The sequence below is a fragment of the Hippopotamus amphibius genome, chromosome 8 (genome assembly GCF_030028045.1).
Source record: "Hippopotamus amphibius kiboko isolate mHipAmp2 chromosome 8, mHipAmp2.hap2, whole genome shotgun sequence".
Classification (NCBI taxonomy): Eukaryota; Metazoa; Chordata; class Mammalia; order Artiodactyla; family Hippopotamidae; genus Hippopotamus; species Hippopotamus amphibius.
The window spans coordinates 88,016,615-88,041,599 of record NC_080193.1 but is presented as its reverse complement, the minus strand read 5'-3'; the positions used below and the strand labels follow the sequence as shown (position 1 = coordinate 88,041,599).

Genomic DNA, 24,985 nt, shown 5'->3' with positions numbered 1-24,985 from the left:
AAACTGGCCTGCAATGGCACAGATAGATGGAAGGCAAAAGAAACCACCATCACATCTAAGGAGACACGAGACTTCACACACGACACACACACACGCTGCACAAAACTCAGTCAGACCCCATAGTTACAACCCTAGATAAGCACCTCCCATCCTGGTCCTACGCTATCACAGAGAGGGAGCCCGGGAAGCTGCAAACAGTAAATAACACCCATCCAGTGGACAAACACAAAGCCTTGGGGGTCAAGACCAGAAGAGCTTTTTGAAGGAAAAGAGAACTACTGGCTACTCTCTCAGCCTCCAACTGGGCATCTCCCCAGCATTCTCCTTCCCTCCACCAATCGTGCTCACAGCCGCCACCACTCCAGTTGGCACGGGCTCAGTGTATGTAGGGTCTAGTGCTGGAGTTTAGACAGGAGAGTGGGGTCCTCTCAGGTTCCTACCCCCACCACCCGGCTGCCCATCCACCCCACCCGGCCCTGCTCCACCCTTTCCACCCGCCCCACATGTGGCCTCACACAGGCACTAGCGTTGCTGCTGCCGTAGGCACTCATGGCCACACTGCTGCCAGTGATGGTGGGAAAGGCCATTGTGCTGGCACTCAGGAATGACCCAGAGTTCGTGGTGCAGCCCCCGCTGTCCCTGGTCCTCAGGAAGAGGCTTAGGGCTGCCTCGATGAGCTTCCAGTACCTGCAACACAAGTCCAAGGGAAGCTCTCTGGCTAAGCCAGGAGTTCCTGCCAGTTGGGAGCTGGGAAGAGACCAGAGGGGAGACAGGAGGGTCATGAAAAAGAGGCCAGTGGAGAAGACTCACCGTGGCCGTCGTCAGTGCCCACTTCCGAGCTCTAGCAACAGGTGTGCAGTGGCACCGTGAGGAACGAGACTGAATACAAGATCCAGGGCTTTTCCTGGGAGCCTAGAGACTCACCATTCAGGGAAGGCCATTTGGAAAAGGGAACTGGGGATGAGGCCCAAGCAGCCCTGCTCGCCATGGCCACACTTGGCATTTCTCAGCGAGCCCCCACTGAGTGTTATGCATTACCTTTACCTGGCTTTTACTCTCTACGTGTTTCCTCTGAACGTGGTTTGCCTCCTGAGAGAAGAGGAATAAGGGACAAACAAGAGGAAAGTGAGACTGGAGGATTCTTGGGCTTCTGGACTTCCTCTATCAGTACACAACCTGCAGTCCAGGTTTAGAGGAAGCCTTCACTGAAACAATGACTCAATCCAAGGATAAATGAATCAACCGCTAAAGCGGAGGGATCCATTGATAGACTGCAGCCGGAAATTATACGCAAATAATATAGGCAAATTATATGCAGAATTTCATGGGTATGGGCACATGCTCTTTCCCAGACACAGTGTCCACAGTTTTCACCAAATGCTCAAAAGGGTGCTTGACCCTGCTCTACGGGACCCAGAAGTGTCCCAAACTGGCTCTGGTTGCATCTCAAATACCCCTTCCTTTAACAGGCTTCCTTCAGCACATACACCCAGGTGTGGCTACCGTATTGGACAGCATCAGTGTAATCCTTTTTTGAACATATGTACATTTTTAAGATTACTCAGTATACTTCCCCACCTCTTTGAATAACAATCTCAGAAATAATAACAACAAAAAATAACCTCTACGAACATTTGCTAAGAACTTGTCATGTGTCAAGCTGTGTTGTAAGTCCTTCACATATATTTTAATCCTCAGAACAATTTATGATTAGATGTGAATTGTCTTTTATTTGGCCTAAAATTATCTCTTTTCAAGTCTGGAGTTCAGCCCCTTTTTACAACATATTATGCTTTAGTAAACAATTTTATGGTCACCCTTTAGAAACTTCCACATTTCCATCAGACACTCTCCCATCCCCTCCCCACCACCCATTCAGAACAAAAGATTCTGTTGATTCACTTTTCCAGATTGGGAAATTGAACATGTCCAAACCCTCTGGAGGGGACTATCTTACATTCACTCATTCATTCATTCACAAGGCATTTACTGAGTGCCTGCTATGTTCTAGTGCGAGGCATTGGATAGGACAGGCAAGTCTCCTACCTTCAATTGTGAAGTGACTGTTCAGATGGAATCAAAGAAATGCAAGCTGGGGAGATAGGGAGGAACGTCCCATTACTTCTCTGCTATTGGATGGCTTTGTAGTACTCCCCCCGCTCATTAAAGCTTGTTACCTTAGGGGATTCTACTGACAGCCCCTGCCTCAAGGCTCTGAAAAAATTTCCAATCAACACTTGTAGGAAAAATGAGAGACAATGGGGTAGAAATCTGGTCCAGACCAGGTCTTAGGGCTTAGGAAAGTGAGCACCAGTCCTGCAAGAAAAGCTGGGTTCCAGCATCTGCTCAGATTCATTTGAGATGGGCAAGTTTCTCCATCTCCTCAAGCCTCAGTCTCCTTAACTGTAAAATGAGGGTTACCCTATTTCACAAAATTGATGTGAAGCTGGAAAGAAATAGGGAATTTGAAAAAGCCCTAGACAAAACTATGTTACTATAATGAACAATTATAGGGACTTCCCTGGTGGTCCAGTGGTTAAGACTTCGCCTTCCACGGGGGGGGGGGGGGGGGGGGGGGGGGGGGGCGGGGGTTCGACCCCTGGTGGGAAGCTACAATCCACATGCCTCACAGCCAAAAAACCAAAACATAAAACAGAAGCAATATTGTAACAAATTCAATAAAGACTTTAAAAAGGTCCACATCAAAAAAATCTTTAAAAAAAAATTGTAACTTCCACACTAGCACGTGCTACTCTTCCCAGACTCACACATCTGCAATCATTGTGAGGACACTGGGCAAGGGAGGTGTTCTTTTTATATATAATCAACTTCCTTTATTTGTCTAATTTCCAACCTAAAAATTCCTAACATGACCAGTGTAAAAAGTGGTGGGTCTCTGAGTAAAGGGAGGAAGAAAGAGGTAAAAAGAAGGAATAAACTATACTTAGAGCGGTTCCACCATCTTCTAAGAGATCCCCAGGCTGATCTCGCCCAAGTCTCAGTCCCTCGGGGCTCTCTGAAGGACACCGAGGGGACCCCTGGTCACGATTTCCCAAAAGAGACGGTCTCCCAAGACAGATACCTTCCCTGGCCACTCGCTCGGCTCCCCGGGTCGCTGGGACCAACGCTCAGAACTCACACGGCCGCCATGTTGTCGTCTCTATAGATACAGGACGCGCAGGACACGGCGTCTCCTGGTATCCCAGGGCAACGACGGCTACCCGAATGAATCGTGGATCAGAGAAGGCGAAAGCACCGCCCAACTTTAACGCGCACCCTGATTTTTTATTCTCCGACTCTCCCTGCTAGCAGTAACAACATAGTTGTCGTGACGTACCCGCAATCCTGAATTTAGCTGATGACCAAATTCAGAGGACTTGTCACACTCCAAGGACTTGTCACACCGTGAGAATCGTTTTGGTTCTTTTCTGATCCCCCTTAGTGACATAGGGTCAGAATCTCAACAGGAACTTCATTCTGTGGTTGCAATTGTTAACTTAAAAGCAGCCCATAGTTATTTCTTATTTGCATACTGCTTTGCAAATGAATTGTTTTTGCAGGTGGAAGAGAACGTGTCCTAGGCATTTTCTCCTGGCACTTCCTCCTGCCCAGCACAAATCTAACTCTTTGGAAGGGATCTGAAGGTCAATGTATGAAGAAGGCATTATTACACACAATGTGGATTTTTGGAAGCCCATTGGTTCATTTGTTCATATGTCCTTTGTGGGGAAGGGGCTCATTTGGTGAAGACTCCTTAGGTGGGTGAAGCTGAAAATCTCAGAGTTCATTGATAGGCAATTAAAGATGTTTCGCTACCCAGGACGGTGATGGAGGTGGGTGTTAGGGAAAGAGAACTTAGAGACTCTAGGAGTAAACCCAGAAAATAAACCCTCATTTTTGAAAAGTTGGAGTTTACTTGTGAGAGGTGAAATACTCAGATGACAATGTTGCCTGAGTTGGCCTGGGAGGTCACATGGCCAGAGGCTGGTGGGATTGGAGGGAAGGGTCAGGCCAGGGGGCCCATTAAGTTATGCCAGTACAATTAGGTCTGGAGTTTTCTTGGGATTGAGGAATGTGGAACTCAGTGAGCTTTTCACTGATTTTAATGTTATTCTCAGAATAGGAAACCTGCACTTTGGACATTACCACTTTTATGTTGTTTGTGGTTTCTATAATGATTTCCCTTTTGTTTTCCTCTAAGCTTTTTTTGAAATGGTCAGCCTGACTCAGCTGGAACTTAGGAACAAGGAAAGTGACCTGTTTGTCCATTCTTAGGCTAAATAGGGAGCAGTGACTGTGGGGGCAAGGCTTGGTCGTAGCCTCAGAAATCCCAGCAAGAAAACCCTAAGGAGGTTAGGGTTAGAAAATCTTATTCCAGGAGCCACACATCCTTGTGCCTCTTCACTGAAGAAGTGTCCTTCTAGACCTGGTCTGCCCAAACCTTGATGGATTCTGGGCTTGGGACAGTGAGGGGGTTTTCTTAGTTGGTTCTCTGTGGGTTCTGCTTCTGCAAGTTTCTGGCTGCCTCCTGAGAGCTCTGCTAGTGAATGACCCTGACTGACAGGGTGGACTCCCAGGGAGAGGCCCAAGTTGAACTTTGCCCCAGGAAGCAAACAGCATGGAAAGGGGTGTGGTAAGGGTTGAACCTGAGGAGAGAAGAGGAAGCTGAGTTTGCCTTATTTCAGTATCCCAGAACCGGTGGGAAACAGTGGGTGCTGGGTCCTGGTGACCGTATGCTCCATGGACCCATGAAAGACAACTGGGTAGGTACTGTTTTGTTCAAGGCTATAAACGAGTGTGGGTTATGATTCAGTATATTGATGAAGACCTGGATGTGGAAGAAAGGGAGGAAGGATGATGAGTAGGAGGACTCCGATCCTCCTGGCTGGAAGCAGAGGAGTGGGGGTAATAAAGATAAAGCACACTGAGTGATTTGGGCTTCGGCACACACAAAATATCTTTTCTCCCTAACATTCCCCCCTCTCCCCTCCATGAAATAGAGTACTCTGGGCTGGGAAATCAGGCAGACCTGAGATTTTAATCCTAACTGCCACTTACTGGCTGTATGACCTTGGGCAAGTCCCATGACCTCTCTGAGCCTTATCTTTTACCTGGGAATAATGTCAAAAGGCCTATGTAGGGATTGAGTGATCAGCTATGTAAAGTATTTGTCACATGGTAGACAATCAACAAATTTAGACACACACACAAAGGAGGGTCACTCACTAAGTGAGAGAGCCCTACAATTTTGCCACTCAGCTTCCTGTGCACCCTCACCTCCTACCACCTCCCAGCCTCTCTGTTGCACACTGGAAAGGTGGAAAGTTTTTCTCCTCTCCACATCCTTGTCTATCCTTTCTCCAAGAAGATGGCTGCCTTGGTGCTCCAGCATGGAGAATGACAAAGAGAGATGCCAGGGTGATCTGTTGTCCAGTCAGCAAGTCACCCAGCTCTAGTACTTGCAAAGCCCTCTCCCACTTTCTTCCCCCTGCAACACTGACTCAGTTTCCAGTGTTGCTTCTGAAATCAGGTCTGCATTGAAGATGTACTTAAGTTAGGGTACAATGAGGTGGTGGGTCCTCCCACAGAAGATCCTGACCTCTGAAATTAGTAGGGTAAATCTTCAAAGCCCAGCCTGATAGATGAAGAGAAGACTATATAGCTAAGAGGGTCACTGGGGTGGCTTAAGGCTGGATCTAGGAGCAGGCATGGAGCACTCTCTACATTAGACTGCCATGGTCCCCTGGGTTGCTGGGTGTGGAGAGGGTGTGTCAAGTGATGGATGGCACCTTCAGCCTGAAAGGGCTGCCAGAGCACAAAATTGTCAGGGGCTAGGGGAAGACTGCCTTATGGCAAGATAATTCAAAGGAAAGAGTTCCATTCTGCCTGGGGCCACTATAGATTTTCTAACTCTCCTGTGCCAACCCAAAGCCCCTCCTTAACTTGCTGCCTCTATTCATTGTCCCCACCAAATGGTGAATAGGCACACAGGTCAACAGCAGGGGGATGGGGGACAGGGAAAGGACATGAGGCTCAATCCCAGAAGACTGAGTTTAAGTCCTGATTATACCATTTAAGAGCTGAGCTGGGACTTCCCTGGTGGTCCAGTGGTTAAGACTGCACTTCCACTGCAGGGGCTGTGGGTTTGATTCTGGGTCAGTGAACTAAAATCCTGCATGCCATGTGGTGAGGCCAAAAAAAAAAAAGGTAAAAAAAAAAAAGAGCTGAGCAATTTGCAGCAAATTGTTAAAACATTCCAGAGCCTCACTTTCCCATCTGTAAAATGGGGGCGAAGAGGGATAGTATTCAAAATACTTAAAAATTGGTAAGATACGGGTAGTGACCTATGGGAATGGACACCAGGGGGCCTTAGAGCCAGAGCTGAGTCGTGGGAACCCACATTGTGCCGGGCCTTAACCTTTTAGTTGTTAGGTTGAGGGGAAGCCTGGAGAGAGGGGGCTGGGAGAGCAGTCACAGCAGTGGAGACTATTCACAAACTAGTACCAAAGTATTTCCAGATTTTAACTAGTATAACTACACTGGATAGTGTTGCTGTATTGGTTGCAAGTGAGATCCGTGGATAAATCCTACCTCACCAGCTACTGTATACATTGATATTTATTTTAAGCCAAAACTTGAAGTGGCTCTGCCTCTAATTCCTCCTAATTGGTAGAGGACCTGCCACCACGTCTAACTGCTCTTTCCCTCTAGTCTGAGCCTGCTCCTTCTCGGTGTTAGCTTTCCCAGCTGTCTTCCCCTGCACCATCTCCCACACGCTCCCCAGCTCCATGCCCCCCTGACCAGCACCACGGACAGCTCCAGCTGACCAGCCCATCCTAGGCCATCCCCTTCCTCCTGCCTTCTCTCTCCTCTTCCCCCACCCACGCCAGCGAAGAAACCCTGAGGTATGAACTGAATGTAGGTCATCCCTGAGAAGAGTACAGTGGAGTGGTTCAGAACAAACTCTGGAGTAAAGCAGACTGGATTTGAACCCCAACCCCACCAGCTCTCCGCTGTTTGATCTTATTTATCCATTTCCATAAGACTCAGCCTCCTCTTCTGTCAACAGTGAAAATTTTAACAGCTACCTCAAAGGTCGTAAAGTTTAAGTGGATAAAAGATTTGAAGAACTTACTACAGTGCCTGGCACATTATATGTTCTGAATAAATGAAGAACACTATTATTCTGTGACTTTCCACGCTATTTAATTCCTCAAACGCTTTCCCAATCAGTTTCTTTTTTTTTTTACTTATTTATTTATTTATTTATTTATTTACTTTTATTTATTGGCTGCGTTGGGTCTTCATTTTTGTGTGTGGGCTTTCTGTAGTTGCGGAGAGCAGGGGCTACTCTTCATTGTGGAGAGTGGGCTTCAGTAATTGGGGAGAGTGGGCTTCAGTAGTTGTGGCTCACAGGCTCTAGAGTGCAGGCTCGGTAGTTGTGGTGCATGGACTTAGTTGCTCCATGGCATGTGGGACCTTCCCAGACCAGGGCTGGAACCTGTGTCCCCTGCATTGAAAGGTGGATTCTTAACCACTGTGCCACCAGGGAAGCCCTCCAATCCGTTTCTGATGAGGGTCCTCTCTCAAGTAAGGGTGTTATAATATGACCACCAGCTTAGTGTAGCTGGCATCCTTTGGTTGGGAAAGTTGGCTTGGACTTCAGAGATGATAAGGAAGCCCACCTTTGGTCCCTGAGATTCTCTCTTTATTAGATTTTTTTGTGTTTTAAAATTTTTGAGTTAATTTTAGATGTACACAAAAATAGTACAGGCAGTTCTCATAAACCCTTCATCTAGTTACCCCTTAGGTTAACATCTTACATGATCATAGGACACTTTTCAAAAAGAAGAAATTAACATTGGTACACTAATACTGTTAACTAAAGTATAGAATTTATTTAGATTTCACAAGTTTGTCCACTCTTGTCCTTTACATGTTTCAGTATCGAATTCAGTCTCCCACCTGGGACATTTCCTGAGTCTTTCCTTGTCTTTCATGACCTTGATTCTTTTGAAGAGTACTGTCAATTATTTTGTAGAATATCCCTCAATCTGATTTTGTTTCTCATGATTAGAGTAAGATGTGCGTTATTGGGAAGCATAACACAGAGTTATAGGCCCTTCTCAGTGCATGCTATCGGAGGGTACATTGTGTCAGTATGTATTATTGGGGATGTCAGCTTTGATCATTTGGCTAGAGTGGTGTCTGCCAGGATTCTCCACTGTAAGCTTGTTCTTTTCTCCTCTTTATTAGATTTTGAATATGCCCATCTTTTGCTTCTCTAGAATTAAGTGTTCGGAGCCAAGAAACCTGTCCTCACCATAACCCATCCACCTGTACACTCCCAGTCACTCCCCTGAGCCATACTCATTCTCCATCACCTGCCTGGTCACTTTCCTCTGAGTTTTCTTTTGTGTGTGTGTGTGTGTGTGTGTGTGTGTGTGTGTGTGTGTATACATTCTTTTTTCTGTCTTTCTTTCTTTCTGGCCACGCCATGCAGCTTGTGGGATCTTAGTTCCCTGACCATGGATCAAACCCAGGCCCTTGGCAGTGAAAGCACAGAGTCCTAACCACTGGACTGCCAGGGAATTCCCCTGAGTTTTCTTAAGTTGGGCATTTAGAGCCATGTGCAGAAGCCAGATGCAGACCGACCTGGAGTTTATGAGAGTAACAGGGTACTTCTCAATTCGTTTTCATGGACCTTCTTGTCAAGGCCCCGCAAGTTTCAGCTTGCAGGGGCCCTCTGAGAAAACATGGCCAGCGACTGTCCACGGGAATATCCAACCCCTTATCAGGTCTGGCCCCAAACATTGAGCACTTTCTTCAACATCTAGCATTTTGGTTTTAAAATCTCTAGTAGCATTCCTTATTCAGCCATGTATAACTTCTTGCCACCCACTAGCACAGATCCAAGAACTTCCTTCCTTTCAGAAGGCTCTTCACTCCTCCAAGAGTTTGCTATCACCAGAGATCCTGCTATCCGAGTAGACACACAGCATTCTTTCAATCAATTGTGTGTGGAAAGACGTGCTTTTCCAAACCTCTCCTTTGTCTCTCTGTGCCCTGAGTTTATTCCAGGTCAGTGTGTCTTCTCACACTGCCCTTTAGAAGATGAAGAAGCACCACACCTCCTCCAGTCTCATGGAGACTCCATTTTAAAAAAGCTTTTATGTAAAAGTATTTTAAAGGCTTCTGGAAAGCCTCAGGAGTTGGCTTCATCAAATTCTATTCCCTCTTTGCCCTTTATTCTGGTTACTATTGCTGTGTAGAAATTAAGAAAGATGGGGCTTCCTAGGGCGCAGTGATTAAGAATCTGCCTGCCAATGCAGGGGACATGGGTTCGCTCCCTACTCCGGGAAGATCCCACATGCTGCGGAGCAACTAAGCCCGTGTGCCACAACTATTGAGACTGTGCTTTAGAGCCCGTGAGCCGCAACTATTGAGCCCATGTGCTGCAACTACTGAAGTCCACACACCTAGAGCCTGTGCTCCGCAACAAGAGAAGCCACGGCAATGAGGAGCCCATGCACCGCAATGAAGAGTAGCCCCCACTCACCACAACTAAAGAAAGACCGTGCACAGCAAAAAAGACCCAATACAGCCAATTAAATAAATAAATAAATAAATAAATAAATAAATTTTAAAAAAAAGAAATTAAGAAAGATGTAAAAAATTGATGTAAGGAATTACATCAAGATTTCAAACAACTGTTTTATTTTGCTTATGATTTTGTGAATCAGGAATTCAGGAAGGGCTTGATCAGGCAATTCTTACTTGGACTCTCTCATACAGTCGCAGTCAGATGTTGGCCAGGGCTGCAGCCTCTTGAAGACTCACTGGACCAGACCTTCAAGATGATGCATTCCCATAGCTGATGACTGATGCTGGCTGTCTGCTGGAAGCTCAGCTAGGCTATGGCTAGGAAGACCTATCCATAGCCTTTCCAGCTTGGCAAGCTCAGGGTAGAACCAGGCAGAAGCTACATGTCCTTTTCTGACTTAGACTCAGGCCACATTCAAGGGAAGAGGAGTGTCAAATAATTTGTGGACATATTTTAACCAAAGCTACTCCCATCAAAATGAGATTCCCCTCACAGCATCTAGAACATTGTTTTTCCAGGACCACCTTCCTGGAATGTTCTTGGCCACCACAGCCAGCCCTATCAGATCTTTTAGGTGGAGGCTGAGAGTGCATTCGTCCCATTCCTCTGAGGTGGGTAACTCACCTGTTCCCACCTCCCTCACTTTGCCACTGCAAGGGACCTGAGTTCTGGTCTGGACTCTGTTACTGTGTGACTTTGGGAAAATGTCTTCACCTCTCTGGGCGAATAACCTCATTTCACAGGTTGTTAGGAATTTTTTTTTTCTTTTGGCTGCATTGGGTCTTAATTGCGGCTTGTGGGATCTTCATTGTGGCATGGGGGATCTTTCCTTGCTGCGCGGGGGCAGACTGTTCGTTGTAGCACATGGGCTTCTCTTTAGTTGTGGCATGTGAGTTTTCTCTCTAGTTGAGGTATGTGGCCTCAGTAGTTGTGGTGCGCGGGCTTAGATGCCAAGCAGCCCGGCCAGATAAATAAATAGCAGACCTAGCAATTGATGCTCCTGATTGTGGAAGAAATAGCTGTGGACAAGCCATTTTCCCTCTTGGAGACTTAGTTTATTTATCTCTGAAATGGGGGATAATTCCCTCATCCTGCTTCCCCAAGCATATGAGAGGGGTCTTAACTGGACTGCAGGGTGGGCAAGCCCAGAGGTTGAGGCTCCCCAACCCCAACCTGGGTGAGAAGGCCCCTGCATCTATGCCCTGTGCGTGCAAAGCAACCTGGGTGTGGCTTGAGGCTGCACAGGCTTGCAGGGTGGGGCCGCTATCTGCCCTACATGGCCTTATCAGATCTGGGCTGGCCACAGCTTGGCCCAGTAGAACAAAGAAGCTTTGAGAACAAGACTGGGGTGTGGGATGTGGGCCTGAGCTCTGGGAGGTGCGCTCCACCCCGGGGGCAGAGGGCATGTGTTGGGAGACCTGCCACCACCAACACCTGCCACAGTCTTCCAACACCTGGCCAAAGCACCCTCTGAGCCGGGGAGCAGGGCCTGTGCTCCCCACTGAGGGCCTCCATTCCTTCTTTGGGGTGTTTCCTGCTCCAGCACTTCTCACCAGGCCCTCACCTCTGCCCCTTTTACAGGGTGAAGCATTTCTCCTTCCCTACTTCCATTTCCCATCCTGGCACCTTTAAGCCCCGATCACACTGGCTCCCAGTCCTTGAGTGTGCCGTATACATCTCCTCCATGCATCTGCTCCCAACGACCCATCCACCGTTCTTGCCCAAGTCACATATGCCCAGCCCCAAACCACTTCCAGGAAGCCCCCAGACATTACACATCCCATCTGCACCCCTGTTCATCTCTCCCCACTCCCTCCCATGCGACACTGTAGGGAACTTCTCTCCAAACGTCCACCACCCGCAGAATCTGCCTGAGCCTAGCAGAGGCCCAGGCCCATCGGGGCCAGAGCTTAGGGCTGTACGAGTTGTGCACTGCCCAGGGACTCTAGGCTGGGCAGACAAAAGGGCGGGGCCTGAAATCCAGACGTTCTGCATGCCCAGGTGCCGTCAGTGTGAGGCTTTCTCCTAAACAGACTTCCTGGCACCAGGCCGGGAGAGTTGCCTTTTCTAGTTGCATCTCCTGAAGGCATGTTTTGCTAAGATTTTTAATGGAGGGTCACTTATTTCCGGTTCCCATCCTGGGGCTACAGGTGCTAACAGCAGGCCTGGCTGCCTAAAGGATTGCTGCATCGGCTCATTGGCTCAGCCCTTCCCAGCACAGCGCTGCTCACTGTCAGAAGCTGTATCACAGGCAGCCCCTTCGGGTGGGAGTTGGGGACAGGGCTTCGGAAGAGCCACGCCCAGTGGTGATAGGGTCTTTCCAAACGAGAGGGGAGGCTGCAAGGACAGCTTGGGGATAGGTACCTGAGAAGAGACCTCATAGAGACAAGGGAAGGCAGGGGAAGTGGTCCCCATGTTGTGGGCAGTCTGCCCAGGGAATTTCAGAGGGCTCACAGCCAGGAGGCTCCCCTACTTTGTCTCCTGCACCCCCACATGCCAGGTCTCCCCAGGGACTTGTGACTTCAGTGTGGTTGTTTTTGTTTGTTTGTTTGTTTGTTTTTAATATTTATTTATTTGGCCATGCCGGGTCTTGGTTGTGGCACACTGGATCTTTGTTGTAGGGTGCAGGATCTTAGTTGCAGCATGTGAACTCTTAGTTGCAGCATGTGGGATTGAGTTACCTGGCCAGGGATTGAACCCTGGGCCCCCTGCATTGGGAGTGTGGAGTCTTAGCCACTGGGTCACCAGGGAAGTCCTCAGCGTGGTCCTGCACCTTGCCTGGACCGGGCTATCAGGGCTTACTCTGAGTCTCCTCTCCATGCACGTCCGGGGTAGGGGTGGGGATGCAAGCAGAGAGAACAAGAGCCTGAAGGGCCCCTTGAACCCAGGTAGACCAGCTTTGGGCAATGAGAAGAGAGGATATCTATGTGGGCAAGAAAGCCCTGGACACATTCTTGCAGGTGCAGACACTAAGGCCAGAGAAGGACCAAGGTCAAGGGTTGGGGAGCTGAATCTCATGTTTAAGAACCCAAAGTTGATGTGGGCTCTTTCCTTGCCCTCATTGTTCATCTGAAATGGCTTCAAGTCCTGGTCATTCTACTGTCTAAATGTCTACAATCTGTCACCTTTCTGATCCCACAGCCACCTCTTCAGTCCAGTTACCAACTTCTTTCCCCAGCGAATGGACTCCTGCTTCCACAGCTGCCTCTCTGGTCTGTGCTCCACAGTGCAGCCCGGTGAGCTTTCTGAAACAAACTAGCTGCAAACTTTCCAGACTTCAAACCTCCTAGATGCTCCCAAAGCCCTCAAGATAAAGTCCAAACTTGGAGAACACAAGGATCTGTGTCATCTAACTCCTACCACCTCTCTACATCAGCTTCACCACGCCCACCTGCACCAAATGGCTTTGAGATGCTGACCTGAAGCTGGTCCCTCCGAGCCTTTGCATTTGTCACATACTCAGCCTGGATCCCTTCCTTTACTTAGCTGCCATGGAAACTCCTGCTTGCTCTACCTGCAGCATCCTCACCTCTAGGAAGACTTCCTAGTTCCCAGCATCTCCATGGTACTCCCACAGCGCCTGTGAGGATGTCAGCCACAACACTCAACATATGATGCAGACATTCATCTCCCCATGCTGCTCCCTGCCACCTGGGATTTCACTGCGGACAGGGACTGCCTCTTGCCCTCATTCTGACACAGTTCCTGGCACAAGGGTGTCCAGCAAACAATGACCAAGCAATGACCATTGTGGATGCAGCCACCTTAGGGGTCGAGCCCAAGAGGAAAGTCAGGCATAGGGCCAGAGGCTGTCTGGGCCTGGGCAGTATGGTTGACCTTCCTCTGGGCCTCAGCCTCGCACAAAGGATAAGCAAACTGGGTTCTGGGTTCTAATGGGAGGATTTAAGGCCATCACACTGTAGAAGTGGAGGATGACTTTCCAGGCTGTCTTTACTCATCCAGCTGGCACTGTCACCACAGTTCTGAGACACTATTCTCAAAAAAACTGCAAGGCGTCATCTCTACCCCAAGGTTCGTCTTTCGACCAAAGTGTTTTTCTGAATTCAAAATATTTTTCTGAATCTTTGCAGCCATCTCTGTCTGAAGAATAAATGCATTTCCTGAGGAGGCTCTTATAGAACAGAAAGGTCTAGGGACAGACACCAAATCGCTCTGTATCTGCAGGACAAAGTGTGCCCAGGCCCCGAAGGAGAGGCAAGTAGGCCCTCCATAGGGGAGAGCCTCAATCTCTCTCTCTCTACCGCTCCAACCCTGAACCTCTCCCCTACCATGCAAAATTTCTATAAAAGAAAGAATGTGCAAATGAATGGAGGAAAGCCTCCTGATTTTGACCTTTTGTTTCTCACTGCAAATGAGTTCATAGATGCTCTGGTCCCTAGGAGCCTGGTCCTTGAGAATCTGCCACAAGGTGATGAACAGTATACTCTAGGTGGTCTGACAAAACAGGTTTCCAGTCCTGAAATGCTGAGAGTGCCTTCTGGAAAGGACCCAAGTTCACCAAGGGAGAAGCCTTGTGGTAAGAACAGTGGACCTGCGAGCCAGATGCATGGGTTCAAATCCTGATTCTGTCACTTGCTGCATAATCTTGGGCAAATTATTTAACCTCCCCATACTTCTGTGTTCTCATCTGGAAAATGGTAAGATTACAGTATATACTGCATAGGCTTGTTATGAAAATGAAGTGGGTGCTACGTGTAAAGCACTTAGAACAATGCCTGGCAATGGTTAGTTTTCATTAAATGACAGCAGTTGTCATTAGAGCCTGTAGGAGCCTACTGCTCCCAGATGACACAGTTTCCAGGACAACGAAGTTTTCTCTGGGGTTTTCCTCCATGGAAGGGGGAATGGTAAGGTAGGAGTCTGGGCGGTCATGTCCCCCCCCCACCCCCAATGCTGCCACTTCTAACACAGAAGTCTCTGTCAGAGGATAGCACCTGGGCAGGGGTTTCCTTTAACAACTGGCTCCCCATGGTCAGGGGAGCCCTAATTTGTAGCATATGCCAATTTCTATAGTGTAAATACTCCCGCTATGGCCTATTTCACCTGGCTCACAACATTCCTGAAAATTTAACAATTGTATCAATGGACCTGGGAGTCTCAGATGGTCTATAGTGAGTACAGAAAAACCTGCCATGGGATGCAGAGACCAAGTGAAAATGAAGAAGGGGGTCCTCCTGTCTTGGCAATAAACTGGCATCCTTTAGACTAAGCGTTTTTCAAAGTGTGGTCTATGGACTACCTGCCATGTTTGGGATATTTGTAAAAATAAGTTACTGGGCCTCAATCTGGATCTATTAAAGCAGAATCCTGGAAGTGGTACCAGGAATCATTTTTAAACAAGCTGCCCAGATAATTCTGAAGTTTGAGAACTGCTAGGTTAGGGACCCCTGACTTACAGAAGTCAAGATGGGCCACAAGGTAGGTGTGAATTCTACACAATCTTTTCATACCATGGTTCATTATCCACTGTGAAAAATCAGAAACTCAGGCCCTGAGAAAGACCAGAATAAGCAGGGAAAGCACCTTAAATCGGGCACAAGGAGATGGTTCTAGATGGATGAAATGACCATGAGTTAGTTACATCAGTTCTTTCTCTGGTCTAACTGTGTTTAGGGCAAACTTTGGGATCAGCATGCATAGGCCTTGCCTGGCACAGGCCACAGCTCTCTGTTGAGACTTTGCAGACCTACTGGTCAAGAAAGGACCCACAGAGGGGGTGGGAGCTCTGGAGGGTTTGTCCTTGGAGGAAGGCGAGCACAGCCCTGGAAAGCCCCACCCAGAGTCCCGGGCTACAGCGGCCCTACTCAGCACCCTGGACACTAGGGCTCTAACAACTTAAATAATTTTTATTACAAAATGAAGAAAAGACCAAAACATCCCCCAAATTTTCCCATGGGCTTCCCCCGCAGCGCCAATAAATAAGGTGGGGGAGACTGACCGGAGGAGGTGGTGTGGGTCATGGTTCAGCAGAAATGGGAATGTATAGCCTGGGCAGGGGTGAGAAGGACATCCAGCCCCCTCCCCCAGTCCCGGGCACTATGATCACATTGGCTGGAACACAAAACTCTGTACACGGACAGCGACAGTCTCTGGATGTGTTCCAAGGAGTGTGGCCAGAGAGGAAGGTCATGCCTCAGGGTGGCCAGGCTGGCTGCCCCACCCTGCAGTCTTCTCAGTTCTGGGCAGTATTGAGTCCAGCCAGCTCCCTGCTGGCTCCCAGGGAATCTAGCAGCATCAACGGAGGTGCAAGCCCACCTACGAGGGGCTTAAGATGGATGGAATGAGCCCTCCCCATTAGGGGGGGCAGGTATGAAAATCGTCGTGAGAGCTGGCTGGGTTGGGACCCACGGGTCTCTAGGACGGAAGGAGAGACCTCCCCCCATTGCCAGCTCAGCCTGCAGCTTTGTCACTACACCAAGGTGGGGGTGAGGGACGCTGGCATTGCCCAGTCAAGTCCTGATGATGTATCTCTGTGGTGGAGGAGATGGCGGAAACCAGTGTCCCCGCTCAGGTCCCTTCCAGGGCCAGTGCCCTCCTGACAGGGAGGCTTTTGGACCCATCTGGGCAGTTATGGGAGGGCAGTCGAGGGATCCTTTCAGCTCCCTGCCCCGGCCATGCCCAGTGAGTGGAAGCTGCCCTCTTCCAACAAGAGACGTCCCAGGCGGTAGAGTAGCTGGGGGTACCAGTGCACACCCTCCCCGGGGGTCCAGCTACCCCACGCCAAGCTGTGAAACAGTCGCAGGGGCCAGAAGGCCAACTGAGCCAGCTGGTGGTCAGCTACAGCCGCGAAGCAAGAGGCCACCACATCCTCCACCACCAGTGTCCCATGCCTCGTTAATGGGGCGTAGGCCCCAAGGGCCACGTGTGTGGAGACAGCTGCCACTCGGGCAGGCTGCAGGCCTGGCACCCCAGCCACCAGCACGTACTGGCCGGGCTGCACCTGGCTGGCAAATGTGGCCCGGAAGTGGGCAGCTGGTTCTGTATGATTGTTGGCCGTGAACAGCAGGTGGGCAGGTGTGAGTGCCAGGCGGCGCGGGGGGTCCTGGGTCTCGATGACCTGGAAGGCCCTCAGCCTGTCGGGCTCGCGATCGAGGAAAATGAGCACATCGCTGAAGGTGAGGTTCCCATCCTCCCCCATGGCCAGCACTCGGTCTCCCGGCCTCACAGCTGACAAGGCCACACGTGCCCCACTCTCCAGGCGCACCTGGGCTCCAGCAGGGAAGCAGCCGCCTGTCTTGGCCGCGGCCGAGTGCTCTGTGGGAAGAGGGGACATGAAGGCATTACTGCTATTGAGTTCGATTTCCCAGTCACAGCATCCCTCCCCAGCCCAGCCGGAGTTCCTCTTGCTCCCAGGCTGCCCCCCCATCACCATATCCTGTCCCCTGCCCCCCAATTTCCATGCAGCTTTGAACCCACCCCCAGCCCACAGTGTGATCTTCTGCCCTCCTCCTCAGCCTAATGCTTTGTGGATGAGAGGAGCATATTGGGGCTCCAAGACCCAGTGAGTGTGAGGGAAGTGGTCCTCCTGAAGCCCAGGCGAAGCACCTCCATCTGCCCCCAATCCTGACAAGGCTGTGAAGCAGTCAGAGAGGCCAGAGGTCAGCTGAGCCCGGCAGTGGTCAGCTGTGACTTGACACCCAAAAGCTGCAGCTTCATGGAGAAAGCAAGTCACTTAGCCTCTCTGGGGCCTGGATGTTCCATTGTTTCTCACCCATTGCTCAGATGCCCCCTCAAATTGCCCTCTTGGACTGACACCCCAAGTTCTGTGCCGAACTGACCCTTGGAGTCTATAGTCCAAGGGAGAGGAGGATCAGTCAGTGGCGAGAGTACAGACTCCTGGGGAAGCTCCGAGTGACTGGCCAGGCCAGGGCGTGGCTCAGTGGCATGGATGAAATCACCGTCTTCAGTTCATGTGCTGGGTCCTTTTGCGGGGACAGGACACAATAGCATCAGTGGGTGGGATGCAGAATAGTGTTTGGGGGTCAGAAGTGATGAAAGTGGCCTCTCTAGGAGCTGGCACTGGGCCGATGTTTGCAGGTGAAGGGCTGATGTGACTTGAAGTAGATACAGTCGGCAGGGAAGGGCTGAGGGGAAAGGTCAGGATGGGGTCACGACTGTGAGCCCGGGTGGGATCAGGACTAGTAAAAGGCAGCCTGGTCTCAGTGCGCCACCGCGTCTGTGAGTGTGACGGCTGCATGGGGCCAACATGGAGGGCTGAGCCTGCAGCGAGCAAGGGGGCACCACGCTGCCAGTCACACAGGAACTGTTTGCAGCATCCATGATTGGGTTCAGTGCAGGTGACAGGGACGTTTACAAGATTTGAGGGAGGGGCCGAGGCCCCAGTGCCTGCCAATTCTGATCAACAAGGCGGCCAATCTGGGAAAATCCACTTTATTAAGTCCACTCTGTTTATTCTTGCCCTCATGGCTGGCTTTGCCCCCAAATGTCCAGCTTCAGGGCCCTGAAGGAGAGGCTGGGGACACCTGTGCCCCCGAGAGGAGCGTACATGGTGCCTTAAAGGGTCTGACCTGCAGCTGGGCTGTGGGTTCTGAACCTCTGGGCTCCTGGCTCCTGGTCAGGCACGGTGGCCTCTGGGCACACTCTGGCCCCTGGCCCCATCCCCCGCCTAGCGTTCTGCACCACACTGGGTGGGGAGGCCGTCTCTGTCAGCCTGGCTTCCTCCATCTGGCCAGCTTGCTCTGTCTTGCACCTCCTGTGGCAGGCTCTGGACTGTGGACGGCCAGGTCAGCACCCAGCATCGCTGGGACAGGGCCCTGTCTCCCTAGGCTCCTGCCATGACACTATCAGGCACGGGTTGAGCAGGTGGTCAGGAGCAGCAGCGGGGAGCGCCGCGGTCGTCCTCTTCCCCGGGGTCCCCGCCTCCATCCCTGGGTGGGCCTCTTCACCTTCTTGGCCCCCGCGGGCCCAGCACGGCCTGCCCACGCCCTGCGGCCCCGGCCCCGGGCCCAGCCCCCAGGCAGCGGCTCACCGGACTTGACGGAGCAGTGCACGTGGGCCTTGGACTCGTAATACACCCAGTCGAAGCCGGCCTCCACTGCCAAGCGCGCCAGCAGTCCGTACTTATTGCGATCGCGGTCCGACGTGGTGATGTCCACCGCGCGGCCTTCATAATGCAGTGACTCCTCCGAGTGGTGACCGTCTTCATCCCAGCCCTCGGTCACCCGCAGCTTCACCCCAGGCCACTGGTTCATCACCGAGATGGCCAGCGAGTTCAGGCGATCCTTGCAGCGCTGCCAGAGGAAAGCGAGCCGAGTCAGGGGGAGGAGCCGGCCCGCGTGCAGGTTACGGCGCAGCCTCGCCCCCTCACTCTCCTACTGCACTCGCTGGAGTCGGGAAACCCGGGAAGGTGCTCTATCCCTCTTTTAGCAACCGAGAGCCCTAAAGTGCTTCCTTCCATTCTAGCATCGGCTGTCCCAGGGACCTGGACCGCGCAGTGGCGCCACAAATCTGGAGGGCGCGTCGATCCGCTCATCCTTGGGGGCTTTTCTCTAAGTTCTCTCTCTGTCCTGCTGGGGTTACTGACCCCTGCACAGACAGGGCTCCACCTTTTGAGCTCCGGGTCCCTCGGTCTCACAGTGTCAACAGGGACCAGGGACCGCCTGCGGCCTGGAGGATACAGGTGGTAGCGGAGCCGATTGCCTGCAGCCGGCCTGCTAGGCGTGCAAGGCTCAAGGTGCCCAGTAGGTGTCACCGTAGCCCCAGGGCTGAGGCCCCCGAAGTGGCCAGGGCGCGGCAGGCACGGGCAGGTGCGGAGCGCCTCCGCAGCCTGGGGTGTGTTGGAAGGGAATCCCAAGCCTGCCTGGATCCCTCGGCGCCACAGAGCATTCCTGCTGGGACCCTCTTGAACCAAAAGCCGCCGGCACCCGCTCCGGGGAGGCGGCAGCCCGGGAACCAGAAGCTGGTGTAAAGGCTAGCGCCTGGCCTGGCCAGATGGAAGACCACGAGGATCATCTCCCGCTGCAAGGGGTGCGCTGCGGATGGATAAGCCCAGGCAAAGTTCTCCCTGAGTTGGGAGCCCTCCGCAGCTCTGCTCCGCCGCTGTCTAGGAAGGGACCCGAGAAAGAGCGTGGGATCTCGGAGCCGGCTTCATGCTCCGCCTCCCATGGAGTGGGAGGCGAGCCGCGCCCTGGGGGAAGGACTGCAGAGATCACCGTCTATGCTGGCTCCCTTCGTGACTGGAGCCCAAGGGACCCCGCAGTTGACTGGGGGGAGGGGCCTAGGGGAGAGGGGCCCTTCCACAGTCCTTCACTCTGAAGTGCCAGGCGCTGAGAAGTGCAGGCAGCCCATATCTCAACCTACCCCCACCCCTCAGAGCCCGGGCCCCACAGACCCTTGGACTCGGTCTCCCAGGAGCCAGTAGCGGCTAAAACCCAAGGCCCTGTCGGTTCTCCCAGGCTGCAATCTAGCTGGGGGTGCTCACTGCCCGGGGAGGGAGCTCCGCGAGATCCTTACCGCCAGGCTTCTCGCCACCCACCTATGTCCGCTCCGCGGCCCGTGCTCCCCGCCCCTCTCCCCCCACCCCTCCCCTCCTCGGGTCCAGAGCCCGGGCACGCGCTGTCAATGATTGCCCAGCCCGTGGCCCGGATCCTTATCTGCATTCCTCGGCGCCCGGCCCGGCCCGGCCACCAGCCAACCTTCGCCCCGACACGGGCCGGCCAGCCCCGGCGCCAGGGCGCATGCTGAGGGCCGTGGTCTAGCTGCCCTACCCAAAGCACCTAGAAAGCAGGCCGCCTGCTTGCGGTGGAAGCCCCAGGAGACCACTGTGGAAGGGGATGTAGGTCTCTTCCCCTTGCGAACCCAGCCGCAGGGAAGAAAGTTTGCTCGCCGCCCCCCACCCCCTACCCACTCTCGAGGCGCTTGAGTTCAGCGCCGGTCTCGTTCCGAGCACGCAGAGACTAAAGTTAGCTCTGCTGTAGGGCTGTCCGGCATCCCTGCCCCTCTCTTTCAATCCATCCCCGCCACGAAACCCAGGGACCCCGCAAGTTCGTTCTCAGAGCCGGGAGGCCCGGCACCCCATCCTTCAACTGCAGCTGCGCCGCTCAGCTCCCGGGACAGGCACGTGGGCTTGCCCGGCAAGTTCCCTTCCGCACCTCCAAATCCTGGCTCTACTATTCCCCGCTGTTTCTCAGACCCAGACCCCGCCGGGACGCTGCTCCAGGAGGGGGCAGCGCAGCGAACCGAGAGCGCGCGGGGAGGAAAGGCCAGTGCGGCCCTCCGCGCCCGGAGCTTCTTCTCCTCGGGGGCGCCGAATCGCCTCGAAATGAAAGGGGCGCAGCCGTGCGGAAGGTTAGGTCGGGAGGGACTGGTGCATCCCGGAGGCGCAGGAGGCAGTCGGTTAGAGGGACCTCCAGGTGCCGCGTCTGACCTAAGCTGCCAGCACTCCGGTGCAGAGGGGCCACCGCCAACCGGCTGGGCTGTGGCTCTTGGCAGCGGGGAGCTCTTCTCACAGCCTCCGGCGGGCTCGGTGAATGCCAACACTCCGCCGGGACCCCAGCCGGCCCATCTTGGCGAGAGGGGCAGGTGCCGGGGGCGTGCCAGCCAGTCAAGGAAAGGTGCCAGGGGGCGGGTAGGGCCGGGCAGGTGGCGGTGCTTCGGCGGCGGCGCCCTGCGAGGGCGGGTCGCGCTCACCTGGGTCATGAGGCGATCGGCGCCGGTGTTCTCCTCGTCCTTGAAAATGATGTCGGGATTGTAGTTGGGGGTGAGCTCCTTGAAGCGCTCCGAGCTGCGCGCGATCTTGCCTTCGTAGCGCCCGCTGGCGCCCAGGGTCTTCTCGGGCACGTTGGGGCTGAACTGCTTATACGCGAGCGGCACGAGCTTGCGCGGCGGCCGCCTACGGCTGCCCACCACCCGGCCCGGCCCGCAGCCCCGCGCCGCCGGCACCAGCAGCAGCAGCAGGAGCAGGCAGAACCGCAGTCGGGGCCGGAGCCGGGCGGCAGACATGGCCGGGGAGCCCGGGAGAGCGGCGAGCGGGGACGCCTGGTGGGCCGATGGGTGGGCGAGTCGACGGGAGCGCTGCGGGGGCTCAGGCGTCCGGGTGGCTCCGGGGGGCTCCAGGTGGGGGCGCCATGGGCTGCGCGGCGCGGCGCAGGGCCGGCGGGACTCAGGTGCGGGGCGGGGGCCTGGGGCCCTGGCTGGTGGCGGCGCTCTGTCCCCCTCGGCGCCTCGACTCTGAGCTGCCCGGCTCGCCGGCCGCCAATAAATAGGCCGGCCCGTTTGTTTTGGCAACGCGGCGGCGGCGGCGGGGGGCGGCGGGCGGCGGGGCTGCGGGCCGCCGGTCTGGGCTGGGCTGGCCGGGCCGGCGGGCTGGCGGGCCCCGCGGTTAGCACCCCGGCCCGGCGGTCAGGCGGCTGGGGCGGAGCGGGAGCTGCTGCCGTCTGCGGCGCAGCCCGGGGCCGAGTGAGAGGGGAAATGGAAGAGATCCGGGCTCGGGCCCCGCGCAGACCGCACCCTACCCATGTCCCTGCCTCCTGTGCGCTCGACAGCAAACCTGCGGCAAGGGCAGCACAGCCTCCTCCCCCTCGGGCGGGCGGCCCCGGCACTAGCCAGCCCTCGTCCCGCTCGCTGCTCCGCCGCGCGTCCGCCCGCCCGCTGCCCTCGGCGCCCCCTGCACTGCCTGAGTTTGCCCTCCCCGCCCGGACGCGCCCCACCCCGCCTTGGCCTCGCCTTTGGGCTCCCCGCGGCTCCGGGGTGCCCCGCCAGGCGCACACCTCCCTTACAGGAGCGGCCACCCCCACAGAGACCGCAACCCACGGCGCGGCCGGACGCGAGGGGCGGGGGGCAGTGGCCGGACCGCATAGCCGCCTACGGTGTCCCCTGCGGGGAAGTAAACCCAAAAGGCAGGAGGCCGCTCATAACCTGGTGCCCCACCCTGGTCCAGAAGGCGCCCCCTCTCAGCTTGGTGGAGCTGAAATTCTGTATCAACCCGGTGCACATCCCACGGCCGCCCGATGTGAAGCTGGGAGAGGGACATCCGGCCTCATGAAGAGTCAAACGAGGGGGTTGAGTTGGAAACACTGCTAAAAGGAGCAAGATGAAGTTGCGAAGGAATAGGCCAAGGTATAGAGAAGAGCGGTTAAATGGTGACATCACCAGAATACGGGAGAACCTCGACAGATCACGTTGAAGACCGGCAGGCACAGATCGCAGGGGTCGGGACTTGCTAAGAATGCAAACAAACAAACAAACAAAAAGTGATTCAATGTCGCGGCACACAGGAGCTGCTAAATAATTATTCTTAGTTTTACTTCACAAATGAAAAGGGACAGAGAATGAGTGGTGGCAGTTAGAGATGTAAACATGGGTTGTGTGTGTTTTAATATGACATTCAGGAAAGCTGAATGAATTAGGATTCATTCTGTTAAAACAAAAAAAAAGACAAGTGTGCTAAAGACAAACAACACCACCACCACAACAAATTATGTGATTTGTTTGCAATATTTTCTACAAATTCAGTAGAGATAGAAATAAAAGGGTGAGAAATAAAAGGTTTTAAAATTCTCATTTCAAGAATATTAATACAATAGGTACTGCTTATGTGCCTGATATATGGAAGCTATTAGATATTATTATACTAAGCATTCTACTTGCATTATCTAACTTGAACTTACAACTCCAAATGAGCTATTATCATCCCCCTTTGAAATTTTCAGTTTCCAAAAAACTGAAGATTTTGCAGTTCAGAGAAGTAAAGCAGCTTTCTCCTGGCTAAGGGATTCACCCCCTCACCCCCAGCACCAACTGACCCCAGAGCCCAGGCCCTCACCCATGCAGACATATTGGCTCTCCCTCTCTCTGGGCAGCACTCAGCCATCCAGTACAGCCTGGATTTCGGACATTGGTAGCTTTTCACAGATGTATTCACATTTTCTCTGGATCAATTTTGTGAACACAAATTCAGAATTGGAAGGGACTCAAAAGAGAGTGCTTAGTCCAAGCACTTCATATTACAGAAAAGGAAACTGAGGCCCACAGAAGGGAATTTAGGATGGTGCCACCAGGGTGGAGGGATGTGTGTCACTCAGAAACAAAATGGCTGGTTTTCTTTACTTCCCTTTGCCTGTACTTCCTCCCCACACCCCATGTTCGTTCTTATATTTGCATTCAGATTATGTGTCTTCTAGTCACAGATTACTGTAACATTGCTTCTTTTCCTTAAATGTTTCCAAAGTGCTTTAAGGTATGTTTTTCAGGGTTTGAGAAATATCCATGCAATATTCCCCATCCCCTCCCTCTCTCCTGCTTGGATTTCAGGGGGCACACTACTCAGCCAGGTCAGTACCTCTCCCAATCCAGACAAATAAGGGTTCTCTGTTTTTCAGAGGTCCAAAAAAGAAAATCCCACAGGCTTCCATGGTCACCTATCCCGGTGTTTAATAATAATTTTTTAGAGAAGTTTTGCCTTAAATTCAATCTTTCTTCCTCCATCTCTAATGCAAATTCAACTCCTTCCCTTTTTTTTTTGGCCATAGAGATTAGGGCCATTATCCTGCTTATTATCCTGTATGCATGGTCTTGAAGAGTTGTTAAATTCACTTCCAATCTTCTTTTCTCCAAGTGAAAGACAATTTCTTAAGCTTCTCTCAGAGGTTCTACCTTATAACCATTTATTAATGTTACCATTCTTCCTCTCATTTCTCCTCTTAAGCTGTGATCCTGTTGAATACAAATCTCTAGTAAAGATCTGATCAGCGTCAAATAGGAATCACTTATGCAGTGTGATATAGCTTGGCATCAGGGGTGCTTCCACAGCAGGGCAACCTCGTTGGTTTACATTGGTCTCCACTAAGTCTACACCCTCCTCAGCCTGGATAACTTAGGAGCAGTGATCAGGGTGTGTCCTGGGAGAAGCGGGTTGGGGCTAACACTTATCTAGTCCTTTCTCTATGACAGGTGCTTTACGCACTTAGTAAAATCTTCACAACAACCCTCTGTGCACAGCAATTATTCTCATTTTACCAATGTACAGCTCTAAAGCTCTAGAAGTAAAGTAACTTGCCTATGGCCCCACAGTCAAGACTTGAACCCAGAGCTTTTTTGCTCCAAACCTATAATCTTTTCTCAGGACACAATGGCCATTCAAGATCTGAATCTCAAATTTAGACCAGCTTCAGTCCAATCTCCTTCAGTGGAGGAAGCGGAAAAGAATGACAGAGATTGGAGGCATTGTAATTTCTACAGCGGTGAACTTGGAGCACTTTTAATCCAAATTGGGGCCTAAGGACCTTGGTCATTTCTTGGCTGCCTATGTTCTTAGCTGTTCAGTTGATGTAGGGTAGCTTCTGAGTTGGGCCAATCCATTAGACCTATCAGACAAAGTCTGGCTCTTTTTCTGGTCACTGC

At 52.5% G+C, this 24,985-nt stretch overlaps 2 protein-coding genes across 2 annotated transcripts in view; both read right to left on the bottom strand.

Annotated features, from left to right (window-relative positions):
* CFAP65 (cilia and flagella associated protein 65) overlaps nt 1-6,612 on the bottom strand; it is a 41,224-nt gene extending 34,612 nt beyond the window's left edge. Inside the window, 4 exon segments of the mRNA XM_057746500.1 lie at nt 522-714; nt 1,022-1,080; nt 1,082-1,176; nt 6,597-6,612. Of these exon segments, the coding sequence (XP_057602483.1) occupies nt 522-714; nt 1,022-1,080; nt 1,082-1,176; nt 6,597-6,612 (363 nt within the window).
* Nucleotides 6,613-15,451: 8,839 nt separating this feature from the next.
* On the bottom strand, nt 15,452-21,810 carry IHH (Indian hedgehog signaling molecule). Its single transcript, XM_057746215.1, has 3 exons — nt 21,275-21,810; nt 18,615-18,876; nt 15,452-16,879 (listed from the first exon to the last, which is right to left on the bottom strand). The coding sequence occupies exons 1-3, from the start codon at nt 21,584-21,586 to the stop codon at nt 16,221-16,223; spliced, it is 1,233 nt and encodes a 410-aa protein (XP_057602198.1). The 5' UTR covers nt 21,587-21,810; the 3' UTR covers nt 15,452-16,220.
* Nucleotides 21,811-24,985: the final 3,175 nt, after the last annotated feature.

Excerpts from the sequence above, each read along its gene's own strand:
- IHH (XM_057746215.1), bottom strand. The coding sequence starts at position 21,586 with ATGTCTGCCGCCCGGCTCCGGCCCCGACTGCGGTTCTGCCTGCTCCTG. Across the intron at positions 18,877-21,274 it reads CCGATCGCCTCATGACCCAG|CGCTGCAAGGATCGCCTGAA; the intron begins GTGAGCGCGACC and ends TTCCTCTGGCAG. Across the intron at positions 16,880-18,614 it reads GCACTGCTCCGTCAAGTCCG|AGCACTCGGCCGCGGCCAAG; the intron begins GTGAGCCGCTGC and ends CTCTTCCCACAG.